This window comes from Myodes glareolus, chromosome 18 (assembly GCF_982192425.1).
Source record: "Myodes glareolus chromosome 18, mMyoGla1.1, whole genome shotgun sequence".
Classification (NCBI taxonomy): Eukaryota; Metazoa; Chordata; class Mammalia; order Rodentia; family Cricetidae; genus Myodes; species Myodes glareolus.
This window is the reverse complement of record NC_142043.1, coordinates 64,235,670-64,261,539: the sequence shown is the minus strand read 5'-3', so window position 1 is coordinate 64,261,539 and position 25,870 is coordinate 64,235,670. Positions and strand designations below refer to the sequence as shown.

Genomic DNA, 25,870 nt, shown 5'->3' with positions numbered 1-25,870 from the left:
AAAAATTTGAATGTAGATGGGCATTTCAGTGCCACCCACCAATAAGACATTCTCTACTTCTGCATCCATGGGAGACTTTTGATGTTTTCTCTCATGACTGCTTCTTGGAGAGTCCACACTGAATTCAAGCTGGCACCCTACCCTTTACAGACACGCACAGCCTCACACACCCTCACCCTTATCTACGCTTGCTTTCTGCTTGGTGCTCAGAAGCCTGGGGGTCACCTCTTCCTGCATAGAAATCACATCCTCGCTTTCCTTTCCTCCTCTTGACACAAGGGACAAATTACTTTCCCGTTCCACATCAGTTGGCCACATCTGAAAAACAGAGAGCTTGGTGGCCCCTCCCCTCCTGATGTGTGTCCACAGGCAGTGTCCAAACAGATAAGGATTCTCTGACATTAACAGCAGAGGCTCCAGCACGAACTCATCTCCCGAGTCTTGTGTCTTCTTCCCGGGTCACTGCGATAAAAATCCTCTCATTCTTTCAGTTCAAAACATTGAAGTAAATGGCTTTAAAAACAGCACCCCTCACATTTAGGTAAAGCGTAGCGCTGCCTACAAGGAGGCTAAAGTTTCATCACAAACACAGGACGTCTGGGGGTGGCGAGAGAGCTCAGAAGGTAAAGGCACTTGCCGCCAAGGCTAGCGACCTGAATTAAAAGCCCAGGACCCACACAGTGTGGGCAGAGAATGAGCTGCGTGCAGTAAGTTGTCCTTGGTCCTCCACACGTGTGCTGCATCGTGCACTCCCACAATAAATACATGTAATGAATTAAATGAAATTTCTTCACATGTGAACATTTTTATCACCTTATTATACCCCTGGCATCGTAGACTGTGTGTAGGGTATTTCCCATCAGGCCCGTTCCCCTCAGACTTAGGTGACTTTGAAGTCCTTGCTACCGTAAGGATGGGTGACATCTTGCATTTGCCACCCCCACCCTGTGCCCCCACCCCCATGAACATCCCAGCCAGCACTGTTTGCAGCCAAACTCCCTTGTCTTGTGGCTGGCTCCATGTTTGTTTTGCTTTGTTTTGTTTGTGGTCTGGCCTGTTTGGAGCGGCTGAGTCATTCACCACACAGCCTCACCTGGTATTCTCAGGCCCGCTTCACTGTTACTTCTGTGGCAATGGATGAGCTCAGCCATGTGGACGATTAGACTGGATGATTAAGATGGTCAAGCTCGCTTCATCGGTGACCCTGTGGCTGTGTGTTTCAGTGGCAGGGCTTCTTCTGTGGGCGGGTGTGCTCTCTGCCAGACTCTGCAGACCCAGAGAGCCTTTCTCTTTCACTGGTTTTCCCTGGCGGGTTTGAGCACGTGGAATTCTCAAGCTCTTTAAAGCTGTGATCCTCAGAGCCCTCAAAGGAATTCTTTTGGGCCTTCTCGCCCACTGCCCCTTCCCCTCATACACTCTCAGGGCATCATGTATCAATGTTTTAAAGTCTGAGTCTGGTGTGTGTGTGTCCTCTATATATGGGGATGTGTCTAAACCAGTGGGGATGAATTATAAAGAGGCAGACTTCAGGCTAAGATATTGACTCCTTTGTGATATCTTCATATTAATAGCCACATTTTTGTCATTTGATGCTTGGATGACTCCTAGGTGTGCTAATGACAGAATGGTGGAGGCTGGCCATGCTCCCTGGGCCTCGCACCCCTGGATTAGATTGAACCCTGCAACAACAATCATTTTCTAAATGCTTAATTCAGTCTGGAGCTTGGTGCTATTAAGTCGCCTTTTTTTTTTTTTTTTATCTTGTGTCTCCTTAAGCCATACTGTTATGGCAGATATCAATACCAACTTATTCATTGACATGAATCAAGATTTTTCACTTAGAGGGGCTGTTGCCGAAGCAAAGAAATGGATCATTTTTGTCCTGTTATCTTAGCGCTCTCTCTCTCTCTCTCTCTCTCTCTCTCTCTCTCTCTCTCTCACCGTGTGGGGGTGGGGGTGGGGATGGGGGACGTGTGCACGCCTGTGCACATGTTTTTCAGAGCAATGCAATTACGAATGCTTCCTTTGAGACCAGCTCCATGGGTTGCTGTTTGTTAAGGTGGAAAGCTGGCCAAGGGTTAATAGACTTTGAGGACTGGAAAGGAACCAGGGAAAACTTCTCGTCTCATGTCAATTCTTCAGCTGGTTCCTCATGCCCCTGTGCCCAAATCTCAGAACTGCAGAGGGACCCACTGCACTCTGCAAAGCCTCTGCGTGGGTGACAGGTGGTTTCTGCCTGCCTTTGGACAAGAGGAGACTTTAGACGCTGGCCTTGGTCATAGTCACAACCACAACTCCTAAAATTCTAGTCTTACACATGGCTACCAACTGTCTAGTCCCTTGTGATTTGGCCAGCTATCAGGAACCACTAAAACCACTCTCAAAGGCCGCCTCCACCTAATGGCATTTCTGCTAACTTCATTCTCTTGACTGTAGCTAGGGTGTCAAATCTGGATTCTCTGTCTGTCTGTCTGTCTGTCTCTCATGTGTGTGTGCCACATGCATGTTGATGTCCACACAGGCCAGAAGGGGGCGTCTAATATCCCTCCTCAAAGTGGAGTTACAGGTTGTTATGAGCTGAAGGTTCCAGGAACTGAACTCCGGTCCTCTGGAAGAGCAGTAAGTGCTGTTAACTGCTGAACCATCTCTCCAATTCCGGGAACCTCTTTTAGACCTCGGGTTCCATCCATGCACTTCCTTGGTTCTCTTCCTGCCCCTCATCCCTCTCTGTGACTCTGCCTTGGGGATTGGTCTCCTCATCTCACAAGTGTGGCCATTCATATCTCCCTGTGAGTGACTCAGTGCCTACAGCCAGTGTTGGAAGTTCTGTTCTCTAGTGACCTCACCCATGACAGTCTGGTCACCTTTCCCCTAAGCCATCCTCATGAAGATTCTGCTGTCTCCGTCTGCATCATCCCCCAGAACACACAAACTTGGACCCTTCACCAAATAGCTTGGAAAGGGGGGAGCAGGAACACATGGGTCCCAGACGAGAGAGAGAAGGGAAGCTCATAAATAAGGACAGAGATCACCAGAGGTCACTCCGGATGGGCTCCAAATGGCTGGATGGATTTCTCAGCCAGATCACAGTTGAAATAGAAATCCCAGGGGTGCAGGTGGGAGCTCAAGGAGACAGATTTTTAAGATAAGTGAGTGAATTGAGGAAGTGGAGGGAGGAAGGAAGGAGAGAGAGACAGACAGACAGACAGACAGTCAGTCAGACAGACAGACAGAGAATTTATGTTAATGTGGTGGGCACGCAGAAGACTTTGAAGAAAAGAGATACATCAGAGGATATTTGTAAGAAGGAAGGCTTTTACTTCTCTTTTAATGACAAGAGAAGCCCATTCAAATGCTGGTGGAGGGAAGGAGGAGAGGATGCAGGCGGGCCGGGGGAGTCTAAGGATACCGGACAGAGGTTAGAAAAGGCAGGAGGGATGTGTGTGTCAGTGGAGAGACTGTGTGTGTGGGGTGAATGGGTGCCTGGACACCTCTCCCATTGTAACGAGAACAGCAGAGAAGGGAAGGCCTGGCCATAGATGCTGTGCTGGATGGCCGTGTGACACCAGCTAGAGTCATCTGAGAGGAGGGATCCCCAACTGAGAAGTGCCTCCGTAATACCAGGCCTGGTGGAGGAGGGCCCAGCCCATTGTCGGTGGCGCCACCCCTTGGCTAGTGGTCCGGGTTCTATAAGAAAGCAGGCTGAGCAAGGCACGAGGAGCAAGATAGTAGGCAGCTCTCCGCCATGGCCTCTGCATCAGCTTCTGCCTCCAGGTTCCTGCTCTGATTGAGTTCCTGGCCTGACTTCCTTTGATGATGAACAGCAATATGGAAGTGTCAGCCACATAAACCCTTTCCTCCCCCAATTTATTCTTTGGTCACGGTGTTTCATCACAGTAGTAGAAACCCCGTCGGAGACAGATGCTCACGGTGGGTAGCAGTGCAGGTTGCTGCTAAGAGGCAAAGCGAGTTGTCTGTTCTCACTTAAAGGCAGAGGCAAGATTAAAGAAAACATGGAGGGGGGCAAGAATTTCAGGAAAGCGACAGAAGCTGGGGGAAGAGGGCTGGTGGGGACAGGGAAGGACATCAGGGGGCTTTGGAACCCACTGCGGTTCCACACGGCGACTGTGTGGCATTGCTGGTATCCTCCAGCAGTGGGGGCGCTGCTGTAAGAAGAGGCTTTTTGTCTGGGTTTATCTGTGTTTGGGGCTCTGTCTGGCATGCAGTGAAAAAGAAGGCTCTAATGAGGCAGAGAAGAAAGGAGGTGGAGTTGATTTGTTACAAATGTTGTGGTTTGGGCAAGCAAGATGGCTCAGTGGCACCAAGAAGGCATTTGCCACACCACACCTGCTGATCTGAGTCTGTTCCCTGAAACCTTTGCTGTGGAAGGAGAGAACTGGTTTCCATGCCGTGTCCTCGGACCTTCACACAAGTTATGCCCTCCCTGCCCCACCCCCGCACACCTGCAAAATAAAATAAACAAATAGAGAAATGATGAGGTCAAGAGCAGAGAGGCCAGTCTGCTGGAAGGACGCCGAAGAGGGACACTGGAGAGGAGCACAGAGGGGCTGAGGAGGTCACTCAGTAAAGTGCCTGAGATGCAAGCATGAGGACCTGAGTTCAGATCCCCGGCACCCACAAAGAAAGCTGAGTACCTTGGCACAGACTTGTAATCCCATCGCTCATGATGCACAGACAAGGAAGATCCATGGAACTTGCTGGCCAGCTAGTCCAGCTAAATCAGTGTACTCCTGGCTCAAGGGAGAGATCCTGTCTCAAAACGTAAGGTAGAGAGCAATGAGGGAGACACATGACATTTGCTTCTGACCTTAGTATTCATACACACACACACACACACACACACAGAGAGAGAGAGAGGCATACACACACACACACACACACACACACAGAGGCATACACACACACACCATAGGCACAGACACGAAGCAGATGTAGGTGGGGTACTGAGATGATTGGGGACAGGTGGCAGACATGATGAAGGGAGGACGGGCTGGTCACCAGAGCCCGTGGTTGTCAGGGCAGCAGAGGCGCTCAGGATGGGTGGAGGAATGATGGGAAGTGCTTATGTGTCCAGGGTTGATTCCAGTCAAAGCGAAAAGGGGGAGAGACTACTTTGTGCAGAAATGGAACCATGCCAGAGGGCATAACGGGAAAGTGTGGAGGGACAGAAGAATTGAGACTGGAGGGGTCAAGGGAAAAACCACAGTCACTCAAGGAGAATGCTGGCTTGTCAGGAGTTAAACTTCCCAACACAGCCATTTGGGGTGGAGGGTCCCAGCCTTCCTGTGTCCGTGGGTTCTGATAGAGCCTGTCACTGAGTACCTGTGCTCTCTAGAGTACCAGCAAAGAGCCAGCTCGTCCACGGACAGCCTTCCAGAGATTTCGCTTGTACTCAGAAGCGTTTCCCTTCCTTCCCCTTTGTCAGTCCGGTTCTTAAAACAAATGTGGGTCACTGACTGGTAAGTGGCCTGTCTGGCGAGAGCATTTGACAGAGTGGCAGTTCTCAGGCCTGCCTGCCATGGCAGAATCACCGGGGACATTTTCAATACATACTAATGGCTGGGACCCAAAACCAATCGTGTCTCAATCTCAAAGGTTAAGACCGCTAGACTCTAGAGTAGAGAGCCTCTATGATCAGTTTTCTTAAGAGCTCCCTAAGTCATTCTAAGGTGACAAGAACCTTGGCCTTACACCCCTGATAACTGATGTGTGGGCCTCCCACAGCAGCTGCATTCCTGAGATACAGAATCCTGGGTCCCTCTCTTGACCCACATGCCAGACATGCCAGATCAGAACCTAGGTGTTAACTGGTGTCCCCTCCCCTGATGATTCCTGGGATCAGTAAAATTTGAGAGAATGGGCTGGGGAGACAGGCTGGTCAGTAAAGTGTTTTGTCATGCAAACAGGAGGCCCCAAGTTCAGATCCTCAGGACCCATGTAGAAAACTGGGTGTGGATGCATGCACCTGCAATCCTCCAGCACTGGGGTAGCAGAGAGAATGGGACCCTGAAACTTGATGGCCAGAAGTCTAACCAAACTGGTGAGCTCCAGGTTCAGGAATTCTGTCTTGAAAAACAAGGTAAGAGGGTGATTGAGAGACACATGACTTCAATACCTCGTGTCCATATATGTACACACACACACGTGTGCACACTTGCGTGCATGCATGCACACACACAAACACACACACACACACACACACACACACTTGTGTGAGAAGAAACTCTACTGTAGCACTATGGATGCCTCCTCCAGCAGTTCTGGCTTCACCACTCTGGACCAAGCTGCCCTGGCGTTTTGCATTCTCAGCCATTACCAATACCTGCCCTACAGCGTTCAGCCAACACGTCTGAAAGGTGCCCAGTGTGCGTTCATTCAGCTCGGCTGACCAACCTCATGGCTGCCTAATGATTTCTGTCTTTTTATTTAACTTACCAATGAACCGCATTTGCTTCTCATTTGGGGGAAAAACTGCCTGTCATAATCTCTTGGCAGGGACATAATTTCTCTTCATCTTTGAAGATGCTGCTGGGAGGTGTGGCAACTGTTTAGACAGGAAATAACTGTGCAAACCAAGGCCCATTACAGAAGGACCGGTTCATTTACTAAAGAAAAAATGCCACCTGGGAGCCTGGAGAGACGGTTTAGTGGGGCAGAGGACTGAACTCAAATCCTAGCACCTATAGAAAAGCCAGGAATGGTGCATACATCTGTAACCTCGGCGCTCACGGACCAGCTATTCTGAGTTGGTGAGTTCTGTGTTCAGCGAGAGACCCTGCCTCAAAAACAGACAACAAGCAAATGAGGTGGGGATCAGTTGAGGAAGAGCCAGCTGAGGTTGAACTCTGGCCTCCAGGCACGTGGTCACACACGCACACCTGCCACTTGCCATTGACACAGGACCATCATTACAGAATACCAACCAACTCTTAGTAAAGCCAAGGAGCACGACTTTCCTGATGGGCTGTTTCTTCCATCTTTTCCAAGAGCTAGTAGGGAAGTCCACCTAAACACACCGTGGCTCTCTTCAAGCCAGCGGATAGCACAAGCCAGGGGGCAGAAATCTACCTACTTGGGTATTAACTGGCTCCCACTACAAGAATTAACACATTAAAAAGTACTGCTTCAGGGCTGCCTTTCCACAGTGTGATCCTAGATTAATACTGAGTTGGGTTTTTTTAAAAAAATAATGAACTTGACAAGTGTTGTAAGAGTTGATTATGCTTTATGAACGTGAAGGGGAGATTTGTTTCAGCACCTCCTCTAGACCACATGGAATGCCAGTGTTTAGTCAAAGTCACCCGTTTTTTTTTGGTTTGTTTTTTTTTTTTTTTTCGTGTGGGCGGTTAAATCTCATGAAGAATAGGTGGTTATTGCTGTCGAGGTCTCACTCCGACTGACTTTTCATTTCTTCTTTGAAAAATGGGAACATTTGAGTCACTTTCCGGGTGATTATAACTAAATTCATGCCAAAACAAAAGTGTCTGATTTCCAAGCTTTTGTGAAGAAAGACTCCACCGACTGTCCTTTAAAAACTTTGGCAAGCCGCAGAAGGAGCAGATTGTAGTTTCATTAGCTTTGACATCAGTCTCCAAGAGAGACAGCCATTCATTTCTTAAAACCCGACAATTAATGTTTCAGAAGGTTCAATACGTTTGAATGTGGCAAGATCGTGTCCTTTGTAGGAAGTCAGTGGGGAGCGATGGAGCCTGGGCGAGCGGCTGGGCCTGTAGCTCAGATGCTGGAGCGCTTGCTTGACACACGCAGAGCCCTGGGTTGGATTCTCAGTGCTACAGGAAAGGAGTGGTTTTTGAGGAGGAGGCAGAAGGATGAGGAGCTCGAGGAAGGTCACTCTTGGCTACAGATGCTCTTTGAAGGAAGCTAGATAACGAGACTCCATCTCAAATAAAGGGGTGGCTAGATGCAGCATAGATAGGTTTGAACATGCGTGTTTTCCTTACTCTTCTGCGTTCTCTGAGTAGGAACAGCTCACAAACCATTCCCTGCCCTTGAGATAGGTTTCAGATGCATTTGGTCAACACTGCCTTTTTGGTTTGTGAACTGACGAGTGTACTGGCTCCCACCTGCTGGCGTGCTAAGAATGCCTCTTAAGCATCAGGATGCTTACTGTTGGAGTCTGGACAATGTAATTCATGCTCTCCAGTAGGACCAGACAGGAAATAGTGTCTCCTTAACTGCGCTCGAGTTATTGTGACTAAGATCTTAGAAGCAGAAAAAAAGATATTAAAGGATTAAAAAAAATAAAAACCAGCCAGCTTCCCTACTCTTAGACACTCAGGCATGGTCCTGAGAGCCATATGGGATGAGGTCAATTTACAGTTTAGTCGTGACTTAAGATGTTATAAAAAAAAATATATCAATTACTCAACTGGTGCAGAAAAAGGTTAAGACTAGGATTAGTGACTTGGACATTATGACCTTGTAAGCTTCATAATATCAGGGGTGAATTTTAAAATATCATAAGCTAAGGTCAATTTACTTCTAGACACTCGAGTTGGATATGCAGGGTCTAATAGACACATGGGTGAACACTGTGTGTTGAATTATGAAAATGACATTTTCGGTGGGAGAGATGGCTCAGCAGTTAAAAGCACTGGCTGCTCTTGCAGAGGCAGAGTTCAGTCCCCAACAAGCACATGGCAGCTTACAACCATCTGTAACTACAGTTCCAGGGAACCTGATGCAGTAGTCTGGCCTCTATGGGTCCCAGGGCATACAAATGGTCCACATAGGTGCATGCAAGCAAAACACTCATACAAATAAATCAATCCAAAAATGACATCTTAGTGGACTCGGTAGAAGGGTGATTGACAGAAGGAGACTGGAGTTATATACCCCTGACCGACAAACACGTGGGACGTGTTTCTGATGTGTGGGATTTCCCCAGAGTTTAAAATGAAAGTGAGAAGCTGGGGAGGTGTAGGGCTCACTGGCTGCCCTTCCAGAGGGCTTGGGTTCGATTCTTAACACCCGCATGGTGGCTCACAACTGTCTACAACACTAGTTCCAAGGGATTTGATGTCCTCTTCTGGCCCCCATGGGCACTGCATGCACACACGGTGCACAGATTTAGGTACAGATGCGAACACCCATACACACAAAATAAAAATAAATAAATCTCAGAAAAAAAAAAACAACCCACGAAAGTGAAGGTGATGGCTTGGTGGTCCGATCTCCTTCTGGGACTCCAGGAAGCAGTCAGCCACTGTTGCCAGTGAAGTTCCCTGTACTTCCTGACGACTAAGCTCATTTCGTAAGGTCGGTCTTTTCTACTCTGGCTGATGGAGGGGCTTGACTTTCAGAAATACACAGAAGGGTCTCTTTAGCGCCCCAGATCCTGTCCTAATAGGTGCTTTGAATGAGCTTTCTTAGCTAGATGCAAATGCAGACAAGTCATTGGCGTTCTCTACATGTCTAGTGGCTTTCCACCTCTCAAGGTGCCCTGGGCAGCTAGTGAAATGGCTCGTGGTTAAAGTCTTTTGCCACCGAGCTTGACAACCTGCATTAGATTCTGGGCCCTATGTGGTGGAAAGAGAGAACTGCTTCCTGCGAGTTGCTCTCTGACTTCCATACGGATGCCATGGCACGCATATGCACACATACATGCACACAAATAAATATAATAAAATGCATTTTAGAAGGAGCGGTAAGAACTCTGACCTGAGAAACTGTGCTGCTAGCTTTGTTTGTACTGTCTTTACCTGGACCGGTCGACCCCTCCCGTAGCCTCTACCTCTGAGTCTTCACAAGTGCGGCTGCTCCAGTTGGTCTTGTCCTGTCTTGCAGGTTCTCACGCATCTTCGCAGGCTTGTGGCCCAGGGCTGGAGAAATAATGGCTCCGCCTTGAGAGTGTGTATTATTGGTCTTGCAGAAGAGCCGAGTTTGGTTTCCAGCACCCGTGCTGAGCGGCTCACACCTGTCTGTGGTCCTGCTCCAGTGTAATCTGGCGTCTCTTGCCTTACCTCCCCACCCCATGATGCCCATACTCGTAACTAAAAACAGCAAAAATACATACTGGGAGGAGAGTTACAGTGAACTTCGGCTTTGCAGCCAGTACTTCCTCGACCTTTCCCACGCCGCGGCCTGTGTCATGCTAATGTTCTGCCTGCCTCTAGTGCAGTGGTTCTCAACCCATAGGTTGCGACCCCTTTGGGGTCAAAGGGCACTTTCACAGGGGTCATCCATCTAAGACCATCAGAAAACACAGATATCCACATAGCTGTAGTTTGCTACAGTTATAAAGTAGCAATGAAAATAATTTTATGGTTGGGGGTCACCACAGCATGAGGAACTGTATGAAAGGGTCACAGCGTTAGGAAGGTTGGGATCCACTGCTCTAGAGTCAGGCTCCCTTAGCCTTGAATGTAGGTCCATGGGCAGGCTCTTCCACTTTGAGCCACCACGAACTGTGCCTGGTACACTGCGGCTGTTCTTAGGACTGACAAATGAAAGAATGGTTTTCTCTCCATGAACTGCAGTCCCTCGGTAAAGCCAGACTTGGTGCCAGTCTTTCCTTCCATTCCCAGGGAGCTTAACCCCTTGCAACTTCCCCTCTGTGGCTCTCAGGGAACACTCCAGAGTGCCAGGGATGGTAGATGGGGATGGAAGTGACCTAAACACAATGCATCCATGCGTAAGATTACCAAAAAAATAAGCAATTTAAAAAAGAGCACTGGGGGTGTATACGTTCCAAATTTTAACAGTCTTACGGTTTGTCTCCCATTTGCACGAGGACCTAGAGATGAGCGGTCAATCACAGGCAGCTGGTTTTCTGACCAGCTTTAAAATTCGGGATCTATTTTTTTTTTCTAACATCAAATGCCACTCTCCAGAAAAAGACTTCTCTTATTGAATTGATTGGCATGATTTCAAAATACTAAGTTTAGAGAAAGGCCACAAGATACGGAGCCACGCATTATCTTAAAATAACTGTATTATGCACATTAAAAGATGTAGCTTTCCCTTTCCGGTGTGATTGCTCTGTTTGATCAAATTGAAAGTCGGGTTCCTATTATGGTGTTTATGCCTTATTTCCTTAGACTAAATGAAATTGTCCCATTATGGCAAATAGAAGCTTCATAATGGTTTGATTCGGGTTTAATTGGAAGGCTGTTTCTCAGAATACTTTACCATTCCGGTCACACATTGAATATTGTGTTTTCCAGTAGAGACCATGAGCTGGGACTAGGTTGGAACCCTTTTAAGACTTGCAATTCTAGAAGGCTTCCAAACCAAGGTCCCTCTCTCTTCGCTGTCTCCCTGGAAACAAACCCCTAGAAGAAATGCCCTTGGCTCTGCGGTCCTGCTCTCAGCTCCTCCCAGGATGGATGGGCAGTTTAGAGACTGCCAAGCCACCCTCCGCGTCGCGTCCTCTTTGTTTCTGAAGTGAACTTCACCAAGAGTCTTCTCTCTGTGTCTGGCTTTCTCAAGGCTTCCTCACAGCAATGAGGCAAGAAGTGACCCGAGCTCACAAAGGCTGGGCGCTGGACACCGTGACCATCCACAACGAAGTCCTGCGGCAGACCAAAGAGGAGATTGCCGCACCCCCTGTGGTAGGTGCTGTGGGGGAGCTCAGGGTAGAAATCCAAGTTCAGGGCGAAATGGCCTCTGCGGACTGGGGATGCAGTACAGTAGATGGTCAAACAGCTGCCTGGTGTGCAAGGCCCTGGGTTCAGTCCTCAGGACCCCGAAAACAAACAAAAAATTGAAAACTGACCTTGGCTTCTCCAGTGAAGCCCGTCTGCTTTCCATGGAGGTTTTCTCTGTTGTAACCAGACAATCTCAAGGCCAGTGCCTCCCCCGTCTGCTGAGTGGGAGGCTAATGACAAGGGCTAGTGAGCCCAGAGACTCCCCCGGGGTGACCTTTCTTTATAAATGCAAGTTATGTACGTGTTTGCTTAGACAGATTTCCAAGTGTCTTCCACTCCTGTGCTGGGCTCACAGGGTCCCCTGTAGCAGCCGAGGGCCATGGAAATCCGCTGGACTAACTGTTGGGAGCTCAGTTCCTACCCCGTCTTTTTCTTCGGCCTGTTTGGGGACTCTGGGTGTGGAGCATTTGCCCTGCTGTGGGGAGAGTAGGCCCTCTGTGCCTCTGCTTTGACACAGATGCTGGGCCAACCTCTTTAATGATTTTCCTCTTATGTCTGAAAAGTAAATGACGGTTCAACCTTTCTGCAGGAAGTCACGAGGCTGTAGATGCCATCATGTAAGCTTGGTGGCAGATCATCTGACTTGGCAACTCAATAAATCTTAGTCCTTCTTTTCCTCTCATGCTCTCAATACCAAGGGGACTAGAACAGATGAATTTCCTAGCTCTGGGCCAAATTTCCTGCCTCTTTGTCGCGGGAGATCTTCCTTCCAGTCTTTGGAAGGTTCCTTATGCTTCCCTAAGTCCTCATCCCACACACCCTACCCTGTATATTCCTATCAGCTGCTCTGCAAAGTAATTGAGGGCCTCTCTATGACATACTCCGAGGATCTTGCATCTTCTGCCTACGATCGCCCCACCCCATGTCACCTCCCTGTGTGTAAGTGTTTGAGGCACTGCCTAGCTTCCTGGTACCCTAATCCGTATTTGTTGCCTAAAATATCACAGACTGGCTTACTCAAATCTTAGAATGTTTTCCCCTCACAATTAAGGAGTCAGGAAGTCCAAACCCACTGTAGCTCGGTTGGGAATGTGCTGGCTTAGCAGGCTTGGAGCTCTGGTTGAATTCCCAGCAGCACAGAAGCTGGGTGTTACTACGGCATGCACCTATAGTCCCAACACTCAGGAGACAGAAGCAGGAGGATCAGGAGTTCAAGGCCAGCCTGGGCTACATGAGACCCTCTCTCAAAACAAAACAAAATAAATCAGTGATTGGCAGTGTTGGTTTCTTCCAGAAGGAAGCCGTGAGAGACAGTCTTACTTCATGACTCTCTCCTGGTGGCTGATGCCTACTGGAAGTCCTTGGCAGACTGGTTTTGGCTGTCTCATTCCAGTGTCTACCACCACTGTCAAAAGCATGATTCTCTAGGTACCTCTCTGTGTGACCAACGCCTACACACACACACATACACACACACACACACACACACACACACACACTCACGCATGCTCCCGCCCGCCATATTGGATCTAGGGCCTTCCTAGACCCAGTGTGTTCATATCTGAACACTATATCTACAAAACCAAACAATATGTCTGAGGTACTGGGTTGACATAAATTTGGGGTGACACTGTTCTACCTGTCACATCTTCTCACTGCGACTCCTAAGGTCCCTAGATTGCAAGGGCCATAGAAAGGGACACAGTTGGCTGTAAGGTAGTTCCTAGTGGTCATCTTGTTTGTGTAATTAATTGCCACCCACGAAGTTAATGATGGGAACTCCTGTCTCCTCATCTTCTGGCTCTGCCTAGGGTCACACTGTCGAGCCATGTGCTTCAGTTTGTGGTTCAAAATATACGGTCTTCATGCAACTAGCCCACATGAGAGAGTCCCAGAAACCCTTTGCCGCGAATCTCTCCGTGCTTTACCGTGATCTACATTTACTTCCCCAGACCCCATCTTCATTAGAAATAGAAAAATGGTCACCATTCTCTACATAAATATACTTTATGAGCTTGCATGATTCTCTCCGGCCCTTTCTTGTTCTAATGAATACCTGTGCTGTGGCTCCCCCGTGCCTGCAAGCTAGAGTTCAGACACTTCAGCTCGGCAGATTCGTCCTCCGTGGTCAAGTGATAACCCATTTTATTACCTTTGAACCCTTGCCCAAGAAGTAAAGTATCTTCTCTGCCCGTCCTGCCTGTCTTTGTGGGATGCTTCGGCCTCCTTCTCCCCATCCCCATATGCTGCCCCAGCCCTTCAGGGATCGATCGCTTCAAGACCGTCCCCTCCACAGTCTGCTCTGGTGGCAAAAGCCCACATGACCTTCAATCCAAAGTCACTGCTCCTATCCCATCCCCAGGCACTTCCATTATCAAATTTCGAACTGTCACCTGTGCTCAGAGGTCTTGGCTTCCTAATTTAAAAGTGAGGCCCAGGAAGACTAGTCTATTTGTGGGCAAGTACGTGGGGAGGAGAGCTGGTTATACTCTGGCCTGCTTCCCCCTCCAATCTCACGTCCACTTTGCTGTACCGCTCCAAGCCTCTGGGGGCGTTATCATCTCATTTCATGTTGTGGAGGAGATGGGGTAGAGCCCAGGGTTGGCTGGGTCGCTTCAGCCTAAAGTCCCATTGGCAGCAGTTCTAAGTTACAGTGTATGCTCCCGGCTTGCACCAACTCAAACTGGACTTGAGCTACCTGCAGAGGTGACTTGGCCCTCCTGTTACCCAGGTGGGCCACCCTGCATTCCAAAAACTCATAGCAGGGCATTTCCACCATGCAGCTAGACTCATTGCATGCCCCAGGGGAAAGCGTGACCTAGTTTCAATAATGCTATTTGCCCAGTGGTGTTTTCTAAGACCGGCATGCATTTTCTTTCTGAACTGACAGCCCTGATTATGTTATGGACGTCCACCTTTCAGTACGTCCCCCTTTCCGCCCCTTGCTCTTTCAGGAAGGTGTGTATATTTATGGGCTGTATATGGACGGAGCATCCTGGGACAGGCGGAACGGGAAGCTCACAGAATCCACCCCGAAGGTTCTGTTCATGCAACTTCCCGTCCTGCACATCTTTGCCATTAACTCCACGGCCCCCAAGGACCCGAAACTGTACGTGTGTCCGATCTACAAGAAACCCAGAAGAACTGATCTCACCTTCATCACCGTAGTGTACCTGCGCACAGTGCTGTCCCCGGATCACTGGATCCTGAGGGGAGTGGCCCTCCTGTGTGACATCAAGTAAGTTCATTTCTTCCTGCCGTGGGCAGCAGAAGAACCACATAGAAGCCCAGCCGTTGAGAGACTCAGACAGTGTCTTTCCTTCCTGGTAGGCCCTTCATTACTCTCCCTCAATTAAACAGTTGACACCTCTCCCGTTGTGTCCGTTTCTCCCTCCCGTATCACTGTTCCGAGAACCGTTCCGAATTCACGCTTCTGATTCTAAGAACTCACATTATGCTATAATTACTTTTGAAAGATAAACTCCTATCTTCACGTTAGAAGACTTTTTAGAAGGCTTGCATTTGAAAAGTCACAAACGGGGTGTTGATAGGATCCATCCTAAAAGGACCCCAGCAGAAAGAACTTTTTCCTCCAATGAAAACCACTCCCGGGCTGGCAAGATGGCTCAGTGGGGAAAGGCACCTGTCACCAAGCTTGACGACATGAGTTGGATGCCCTGGGATACACACAAAGGAAGGAAAAGACCAACGCCTATGAGTTGTACTCTGATCTACACATATGTACTGTGAGACCTTCATATGCTCACAAGTAAATGTAATCAAAATATACAAATAAATATATCAAAATATCACATAAATAAAATTAAAAAAGAAAATTCCTCCTCATAAATAATCTTCCCCTGCCTAAGCTTGATCAAATATTACCCTTTTAAGTTTGTGTGCGCGCATGTGTTTGTGTGCGTGTGTGTGTGCGTGTGTGTGCATGTACTCACATGAACACGCACATATGTGCTCTGCTGTTGGAGGATGTCAGAAAACTCATTGGGACAGTTGACCTTGGAATTTATTTTAATTTTATTTAATATTATTTCCTCTTCTTTGGGTAATACTTTTGAGGCTCAGGGAACTCTGGCTCCCTGGCTCTCCCTCCCAAGCCTGATTCTGTGGGAAATAATAAAACACATGTCTAGGTAGCAAATGGAGAAAGCAAAACAAACTCCATCAAACGAAATTAGGTTACATGCTGAACATCTTAAAAAGCAGAGTCCTTAGAAAGTGAAGCTATTTCTTACTCAGTAGTTAGTCTGGGACTCGGTATGAGCCCTGATTTCCTGATGAAGGAAATTGTCAATTTAACAAAACAGATGGGGTCCTCAACCGAGACGCTCATGTAGCTCCGGGATAGTGAAGAAGCGTCTCTCTGCTGTCTTCTCATCTGGAATCTTCTTGCCTGCCCCCAGCTCCTTGCGCTAACTTCATTCTCTCTGTTCTGGAAGAGGAGTCATTCCAGATTGCCCCATGCTTCTGTCATCCCGTCATCCTGAACGGAGGCGGTCACGGCAAGTCAAGTGAGATGGCCCAGTGGCACCCTGGGTAAAGTATACAGGGATGACCTCAGAGGACTGCTGTATCTCCGGCCGGGTGTAGCTCCTGGAAGAAGGGTATAGTGCTGACCTCTGATATATCCCTGAGGCCTAGTCAATGTCACAGTCATAGGCCTCTCCTAGTTTCCTTCCTAGTGTGATACAACCACCCTGACCAAAAGGAACGCTGGGGTAGGAAGCTTTCACTTGGATTGCATCTCCAGCTCACAATCCATCACTGAGGGAAGTCGTGGCAGGAGCTTGAAGTGCAACCCGCCCAAGACCCTTGCTTGCTGGCTCACTCTTTGGCTTCTTCGAAGGCTCATGCTTGCTTACCTGGTTTTCTCACACAGCTCAGGACCACCTGTCTAGGAATGGCACCGCCCACAGTGGACTGGGCCCACCTGCCTCCATCTAGACCGACTTCACAGAAATATCCGCAGACTCACCAATAAAGAGAGTTTATTCAATGGCTTATTTTTAAAAAAATTATTTCAGGTGACTCTGTGTTGTGCCAAATTGATTGTTAATGCTAACTAGAACAGTAGCCAAACCCCTGGTCTAAGTGTTTCTGTATTTCCCATGACTAGAACACACACTAATGCGAAGAGGGCATCCCCTGGGTGAAGTATCCACCTGCCTGCCAGTCTGGCCGGGTCCAGGAAAGCAATACCATCTCACTAGAGCAAGCCAGTCAGCAGGTTCTGAAATAACGCTCACGTTGGGTGATCCAATAATTAAAGGCAAAGGCATAATCTAAACCTCGGCTATCCAAGAGGATGCTTAGAGAATAATAATTCTGCTCGAAGTTGTCTAATGACTTGAATGGCTTGGAGAAAACGGGGGGAAGATGTAGAAGGCTGTAACTTTAGCAAAGGTCACCGAGAAGACTGGTTAATGGCACACGAGGACCGTTTTCTGGGAACTCGGCTACGGCTGATTATTTCGCTCCGAGTCAACAGTGAGGAGAAAGAGATGGGCACTGAGGTCCAGCCAATATGGGCACCTGGCCATTGGACAGTGCCTCCAAATGGTTTTGTTGACGGCTGGCCCTTCTGCACTGCCTGGGTTCTGCTGAGAGCTGGCTCAGGACCCAGTTCCCCTGTCTTTCTCGAGCTTAGCAAATGGCTTTCCTTAGACATTTTGCACCATTGAACTTCCATAAACACATAACCATTTTCTCAGCAAAATTGTTGCTCTGTCACTAATTACCTCATTTGCCACACTTGAGTGAGGGAGACCTGGTGAGCATAAGAGAGCGGTGGAGAGAGGATGGGGTGGGGAAGGCAGCAGAAACCGGGGCAGAGGCAGTGGCTTTCTTTTGTTTTCCCTCCTTGGACTCAGTCCACGTTTTCTCATTTTGGTCTCAGCAAAATGAGCCATGAGATTTATATCTTCTTTGATTGAAAATGTTATTTTACTTTGGACTTTACATAAAAATAAGGGCAAAGAAAAGCACCCAGAGATAGAGCCCCGAAAAGAGATCCGCCTCGCGGGTGGTGATGTGTGAATAAGCCACACACCGCTGTCACACACGCCGCTGTCAGAGATGAATAGCGACCTCGACTCAGTGGGGGACGCAGTGTGACTCAGGGCCGTGACTGAAGGTCACAGATGTGGCTGAGGATAGCCAAGGTTGAGAGATGGAGGCGAAAACAAGGTAACCGTGGGGCTGGGTCCTGAACTTCTCATGGATCTCATCAAGGCTACAGATGAATGGCTTCTAAGGAAGGGCCCAGCGTGAGGGAGATACATTGTCTCATCTTGTGACCGAATGCCTGGCTAGAAGTTCTTATGGGAGAAAGGATCTGTTTTAGCTCACAGTTTGGGGGTGGGTATCGTTCACCGTGGTGGCAGGAGTGGCTCCTGACTGGAATATGAAACTGCAGGTTCACATATGGGTAGATAAGGAAGCAGAGACCAGACAGGAAGCAGGGCTAGACTACAGACCTCAAGGACCACCTTCAGTTACTCAGTTCCTCCAGTGAGGCACAGTGTCCTGAAGGATCCCCAGCCTGCCAAAGCAGCAGCACCAGCTGAGGACCCGGTGTCTAAACATGAGGGCCTGTGGATCGTACAGCCGGAGAGAAGGGAAGAGAGAGATGAAATATCCAGAGACAGAGGTCAGATAACCTTCAAGAAACTTCTGTCACTAGGACTACACTCCAAATTCCAAAGACCTCAGGAGCTAGCCCGAACTTCAGCCTTGTGGTCCAACCCATCCCTGGAGTGGTTCCCCACCCAACAGCAAGTTTCTACAAAGCCCAGTCGATTAACCATCCCAGTGTCCGCAGAAGGGAAGAACCAGTGAACAGCGACTTTTTGGATTAGCACCTTGGTTACAGGCAATGACGAGGAAGGAGGGACTGGACCATCTGTCTGAGGGGCTAGAACTGCAGAGGGCAGTGGGGTGCTGTTGATCATGCTGGGTTGCTGATGGGTTGGGGGTGGGGAGTTGGTGAGGAGGCCATTGTTCTAAACTGGAACCATAGAGAGGGCAACTGAAAAAGAAGAGAGATAGAGAGTCTTCTGAGATGAAGAGAGAGAGATTAGAACCTCAGAAACTGTGTTGAGAAGGATCAGGAGAAAGAGTCTGAAGAGGACTGGAGGTATACCTCACTGGCAGAGTTCAAAGTACCACGCACAAGCACACACACAAGGAGAGGGCTGGGGAAATGGCTCAGTCCATAAAGCACTTGCCCCATAAGCCCGAGGACCTACATTTGGATACCCAGCACCCGTGTATAAAGAAAGTAAGGCACTGTGGTATATACTTGTAATCCCAGCACCTGTGAGGTGGGAGAGACAGAGACGAGCAGAGCCCTCAAGATATGCTGTCTCAAAGTAGAGTGTGAGGATTGGTACCTGAGTTTGTTCTCTGTGTGGTGTGGCACCCATGAGCCTGTCCTCACAGATACAAACATGCACACATACATACAGACAGACACACAATACACAAATACATACACATTGAGAAAAAGATAATTCAGCAAAAGATAAGAGTAAACATGTAAAAGCAAAATTGTTAAGTGAAAAATTAGGAACTGTGAAGATCTTTCCACCTTTTTCTATTTATTTATATGATGTTTTGCCTGCAGGCATGTCAATGTGCCACCTGTGTGCGGTGCCCACAGAGGCCAGAAGAGGGCTTGGACCCCAGGAGCTGCAGTTAGAGTGGGCTGTGATCTACCATGTGTGCTGAGAATCGACTCTGGGTCCTCTGCAAGAGCAGCCAGTGCTCTGAACCCTTGGGCCAACTCTCCAGTCCACTTTCAGTTTTAAAAAGCCAAAAGCACCTCAGAGTTAAAGTGACTTCATGACATGAACCTAGATAGCTAATAAAATCTCCAAAGTTGGCACTTTTTGTAAATTAAAAAAAAACTTTAATAATTAGCGCCTAATCAGAAAGACTTGAAAGATAGAGCAGTTGAAAGATGCCACCCGGTGACACCAGCCACTGTCAGCACACATGGTGACGCACAGGACCGGCACAAATACTGAGTGACCATGTGTCCTCGAGAGCTGTCCAGGACTACTGAGCCACTGATGAACATGAATGGTGTTTCTAGATTTGATCAAAATGTTCAGGCCATTAAAAACTCCAAAACATTTTCCCCCATACCCATCTTAGTTCAGGTTCTCCCAAACCCAACTGGGTGATTCAGGGATTCGAGGCTGGGAGGGTTCCTACAAAAAGCTTTGGGTCACAGCTCCTGTGGTATGGTTGGAGGAGACAGACAGGGACCAAGTTGGGCTCTCAGGCAAAAGATGGCCTTTCAGGCTGTCCCACATGTGGGCAGGGAGCAGGCAGAGGAAGCTGGTAGCAGCAATAAGCCCTATAGTAAAGAAGGCAGTTTGGGACCTGAACAGGATTAGCCAGCTCGGTGACTATCCTATCTCTCTCTGTCTCTCTGTCTCTCTGAGTGTGTCTGTCTCTCTCTCCCCTCTTTTCTCTCTTTCCTCTCTCTCTCCTCTCTTTCTATGTCTCTCTGTCTCTGTGTGTGTGTCTGTGTCTCTCTCTGTCTCTGTGTGTCTCTCTTTGTCTCTCTGTGTGCCTGTCTGTCTCTGTGTGTGTGTCTGTCTCTGTCTGTCTCTCTGTCTCTCTCTCCATCTCTCCCCACCTGCTTTGATTTTAAATCTGGTCATGAGGCTGTTTTGCACCACTTCTCCCTTTTCCCTCCCTCAGACACCTGAACAACTTACTAAAAACTACTTGAGTGTCCCTGATGCTTGCACGGACTCCATAACCTGTGAGCGCCCGGCTGAAGAGATGTCCCTTCCTGAGGGAGGACCCCGTCTGAGCAATGAGTGGACAGGTTTTGAAAAGATGCCCCCTCAACAGAAAAAACAACTAAAATTTGAAAGCCTCCGTTCTTTAATTGCTGGGTTTTTTTTTTTCCCCCTTCAGGGCCATAAATTCCCTAAGAATTTTTGAAGGATCGAGCTGTAGTCTTGCCTTTGAAAGACTACTTTTGTACCTTGAGCACATGGGGAAAAGTTAGTCGCCTCCATTGCATCTGGCATTGACTACAAAAAGGAACCGTAGTCTTTGAACACTCAAGTCTTGATTTACATACAAGCCTCTGAGATGAATATAAATACTTTGGGGGTGATGCCCAAGACATGAAAATCATCTTTGTCTATCCCGAATCAATACGAATGCCTGATAGGAGCTGTTGGTACAAAGATCACCTTAACCCCTTCTATTTGCCTCCAGGCTGAGCTGGATGGAGATTGAGGTCCTCACAGGTGTTGCAGCCCCACTCCCACCCCGCCCAAAGCTTATAAAATCACTTCTCTTGGGATTATGGGGTGTGGGTTTGGGAGAATGACAGTGTTACAGGTGTTTCATTATAAACAGTTTTAATTGAACAGGTGTCCTTGGCGCAGGTACCTGCCTCTACGCCGCACGCCAGTGTGGTGCCGGCAGCTCCCACCTGCCATCCCCACTCTGGCTGGGACTGACTAATTAAATCACCTCCTCTCTGTTTCCAGAAAGAAATCTTCATTGACCCGGTCCAGACACTTCACGCTTGCGGCTCCAAGTCCCTGACACCTTCACGGCTTCTTCAAGATGGTGTTTATGAGCATGTTGGGGGCTCTTCTTTCCATTCCTCATGATCAATACATGGATAATTCTGTCACCAGGAAGCAACCCCAGCCTCCTCAGAAATTTGACTAGGGATTTCACTGTGCGCTGGGGGACAAGGACACTAAGCTGTCGTTTCTGGCTTCTACGCGTGCCTTCCTGATTATGCAAACCGTCTCTTCTCTATTGTCCCTCTGCCTTTGTGAGCCCTAAAGGACATCCGTGTCCTGTCATGATAACACCCAAAGAGAGGTTGCCAGAAAAATAGAAGATAGTCTTGCCACCCCCTCCCCTTATCTCTCCTCTCTCTTTCTCTCCAGAGTTGGGCTGGCTGTTTGGCATTTAGCTAGAGTCTATCAAAGCTTCGTCTTCAATATGTCATCCCCTCTCCTGGGAAAAGCAGTCACTTTTGGTTTTTTTCCATATTTATGGAATTTTTTTTTTTTTGAGAACTGTCTTGCTCTTTCTGCCTCGTCTGTTTTCACAGAAAGCTGGTCCTGACTGCAGACAGGAGCTGTGACATTCCCTGATGGCTCTCACATTCCTCCTGGGTCCCTGCTGTGTTCCGGGAATCCTTGGCAGTGGAACAACCCAGCAGGTACGTTTTCTCTGTTACCCTGACTCTTGCCTCTCACGCCCACCTCCCTGCTCTGCCCTGAAGCTATAGGAGGTAAGGACTGAGCCCACAGATCACGGTCCTGTTTGCATCTGTTAGCTCACATTTCTCAGTCCTGGAGCCCTGCCAGCTACGCCCCACAGGCCACCTGTATCAGTGTCAGTCTGTCTCTGTCACTGTGATCCTCCTCTCTGCTCCATTCATCCTGGAGGAGAAGGGAGAGACGCAAATCGGGGACAATCGGGATGCTGCCAAACCTTCCATGAGTCACGATTGAACCACACCTTTGGTGCCAGTGTCCCACGTGAAGCCTGTGAGCATTCCCCTCTTCATTAGTACGTGATTCAAGCTGTCTTCCCGCCAGTCTTCTTTGGAAACATCGGATTGGCAGGTACCATGCAAGCATCCATACTGTCCGGCTCCGAGTTGCTCAAGCCACTCTCTCCGTTCTGATCATCCATCCAGTATGTAGATGTCTCCGGGTCAATTTATGTATTAATTTGTCACTTGCTGCGTAATATTTAGTACTGAGATAAAACACAAACAAGCCAATCCTACGAGGAATTGATTTTCCCTTCCACATCTGTTCACAAAGACATAAATCTAAAGTTTTGCTACTTTAAAAGCCTCCAATGCAAATATAATCTAAAATTGCTAGGCTTTGAAGTTAGCCTGTTCTGTCAAAAGATGTTTATGGACCCGATCTCTGGAGCCTGGCCACTCGTCTTCTGCCTGCAGGCTCCAAAGACATTGATCACCTCTCGAGGTCCGCTCCAATTCTCTGTAACCAAGCCCGAGGGTATTGTGTGCCTTTTGGACACTCTAAACTCTGTGACAACCCGTAGGAGAAATGCAGGGGTGACCAAGTCATGGAGCAGATCTCAGGCACTTACCAGGACAGAGAATAACAGCTCTGCCCACAAGATAGCATGCAAACCAGGAAGCGGTCATTGATCCAGAGATGATGGGCTATAGAAACGAAGAAGGGAGGGAAGCCTGACTTGTCTTTGGGAAGACAGGCAAACAGCTTTGTAGAAAGGAGAGTTAGGCTGAGCTGTATTGGATGTGGGGACTCGACCAAAAGAAATGTGATCAGAGCATTCTTGGGGTGGGGGTAGGGGTTAAAAGAAGCGATGTTTAAATGGCGACAGGGGTGGTGATGTAGCTCAGTGCAAGAGGGCTTGCTTCTAGGTCCAGTCCCCAGCACTGCAAGAAATAAATGAAAAAGTTATATAAAAAAATGTAATAAACAAATACACTATGACAGAGTTCATTTTGGCTGCAGCCCAGGACTTTTGAAGGGCACAACCGGAAAGAGAGGCTCTGAATGTGTGACCGTGGAGACTCGAGGACACTGTAGATGTGACCGTGGCGGTTTCTGTCACATTGGGCAGTCTCCCAAACTCTCTCATGTGCATTATCTGCGCAACAACCCTGCAAGCAGGGAGCAGCTCTGAGAAAGGTGAGGCCAGAAGGGACGGATGTGGGATGGCGAGATGGTTTAGCAAGCAGAAATGTTCTTCATGTAAACGCAAGAACCAGCGTTTGGTCTCCAGCATCTACAGTAAAAGCCAAGTGTGGTGATCCCAGCACTGGGGCGGCAGGCACAGGAGAATCCCTGAGGCTTGCTGCCCAGCCAGCCACCATAAATCATTGAGTTCCAGGACAATGAGAGACCCTGTTTCAAAAAGTAAGATGGATGGTTTCTGAGGTTAAGACATCCAAGGTTGATGAAGCATGATTAATAAAAAATTAGAGAGAGAAATTAGGGTTCAACCTGACAATCCAGAAAGCAAAGTAGCCAGCCTCTGACCTCGACTTCAGTCTGAAATGGTGATCCTGCCTCTAGGAATCTCAGAATGAGACTATGCCTGAGAGCTGTCTCCTCCTGTTTTACAATCCTCTCTAGTTCCACTGGGATTAAAGGTGTGCACCACTCGGTTTCTATGGCAAACTAGTGTGGCCACTGGGATTAAAGGTGCGTGTTATTGAAGCCTGGTCTGTAAGGCTGGCCAGTGTGGCTGTTTTACTCTCTGAACTTCGGACAAGCCTTATTTATTAAAATACAAATGAAATATCACTACAGGTTGGGGCTGCAGAGGTGGCTCGGTGATTAAGAGTGTGTTCCTACAGAGGGTCTGAGCTTGCTTCCCAGTACCCACATCAAGCAATTCACAGCTGCCTGTACCTCCAGAGCCAATGGCTCTGACCTAGCTTTGATCTCTGACCTCCTCTGGCACTCCCACCTAGACATACACAAATAATTTTTAAAGTGTTTGAAAAAGACATTCAAGGTTGACCTCTGACTTACACACATGCTTTAAATACAAGTGCCTGTGCACACACAGGGTGGAGGGTGTGTATGATCTGCCTCTAGGACAAAAAATAACAGAAGCGTGGACATGAAGAATCAGTTCTTCCAACATACAAAAACGTTAGTGATTTGAGAATTTCATACAATGTATTTTGAATGCATTCACTGTCCTCAACTCCTCCCCTTCCCACCCTCTCATTCCCCTTCCCATCCATCTTTGAAAGTTTTTATTTTCTTTTCTCCTTTTCCCATCAAGCCTCACATCTGTCACCAAGCTAGTCTTGAGATCTGGGCATGCTTTCAAGTATGGTCAGCCTACCAGGAGGCACACCATTTAAAAATAAAGCAAAACAAAAAACCCAGAACCAAATCTGACTCTCCCTCTCTTAGCAACCATTAAATGACTAGTAACTGTGGATAGAGTTACCTCTGTGGCCTTTGCTTCTAGATAACGGTGTCAGCAGGGGGTGTCATGGCGGTTTTGAACATCTTTGGATGTGTCAGTTGGTTTTAACTCACTGCTTCCATTTCTCGGCCACTCAGACCCAAATAATCACACAGAAACTATATTAGTTACAACACTGTTGGGTCAATGGCTCAAGCATATTTCTTGCTAGCTCTTATATCTTGAATTAACCCATTTCTATTAATCTGTGTATCACCACGAGGTTGTGGCCTACCAGTAAGGTAAGGTTCCAGAGGGCATTTTCTCCTTCAGCAGCTACATGGTGTCTCTTTATAGATCTCTGTTCATATTTTTTGCCTAGCTTTGCTCTGCTAAGCCGTTGGCTGAAACAGTCTTATTCATCAACCAATAAAAGCAACACATATCATCTCCCCTTTTCTGACTAAATAAGAAGGAGGTTTTTAACTTTAACATAGTAAAATTACATATAACAAAACAGGTATCAAGCAAGAATTACAGTTGCAATATTTAGTCCATTTACATTTGGCAAATAATATTCTATCTTTGTGAGCCTAAAATTTTATATCTAATTTATCTTTTATCATGAATAAGGGAAACTATAGTTATAAATACCAAACTACTATAACTATCTATCTTCAACTCTTCAAAGGCCCGAGAAGGATATAATATTACCTATGTAAACAGGAAGTACATTGTAATCAATTTCCAAAACTCTAGTAAACTCCATAAGGAGCCTCTTCGATGCCCATCATCCTCTTGAAGTAGACTGGTGCTGCCAGGAGCAGATGTGTCTCATTGTCGAGAAAAATCTAAGTTTTTAAAACATTTTAAATGCCATAATCTGTAGGTCTTTGAAGAATTTGAAGAATACCTATCCACCTGAAATATATCTCTGTACATCTAGAAAACCTAACTAGCATGACTACAGTTTGACTATTATAGATGACTAACTATTAATCTGTATTTCTTAATTATACATTTCATTTTAAATGAGTTGCACAAACACAATACCTTAAACAAAAGCAGAAATACATATACAACATTATAATAAAAATCAACCTTAACTATGTATCAATAAACCAAGATCCATACCAATGTAAAGTATTTATTTCCATATCATATCCCCCTTTAAATGAAGACAAACATTTATAACAATAATTTTGGAAATTTGGGCAGAGTTTCTTCAAATTGCTTCCTGCTGTTTATCGAGCAAAGTATTTTTAGGGTTCATGGAGACCTTTTGCGGGGTT

The 25,870-nt window shown here is 47.5% G+C and overlaps 1 protein-coding gene across 1 annotated transcript in view; it reads left to right on the top strand.

The window, feature by feature from the left end:
- Dnah8 (dynein axonemal heavy chain 8) overlaps nt 1-15,000 on the top strand; it is a 220,937-nt gene extending 205,937 nt beyond the window's left edge. Inside the window, exons 91-92 of the mRNA XM_087898351.1 lie at nt 11,473-11,594; nt 14,585-15,000. Coding sequence (XP_087754477.1) covers nt 11,473-11,594; nt 14,585-14,872 — 410 coding nt within the window. The 3' untranslated portion in view covers nt 14,873-15,000. The remainder of the gene's footprint in view (nt 1-11,472; nt 11,595-14,584) is intronic.
- The last annotated feature ends 10,870 nt before the right edge of the window (nt 15,001-25,870 follow it).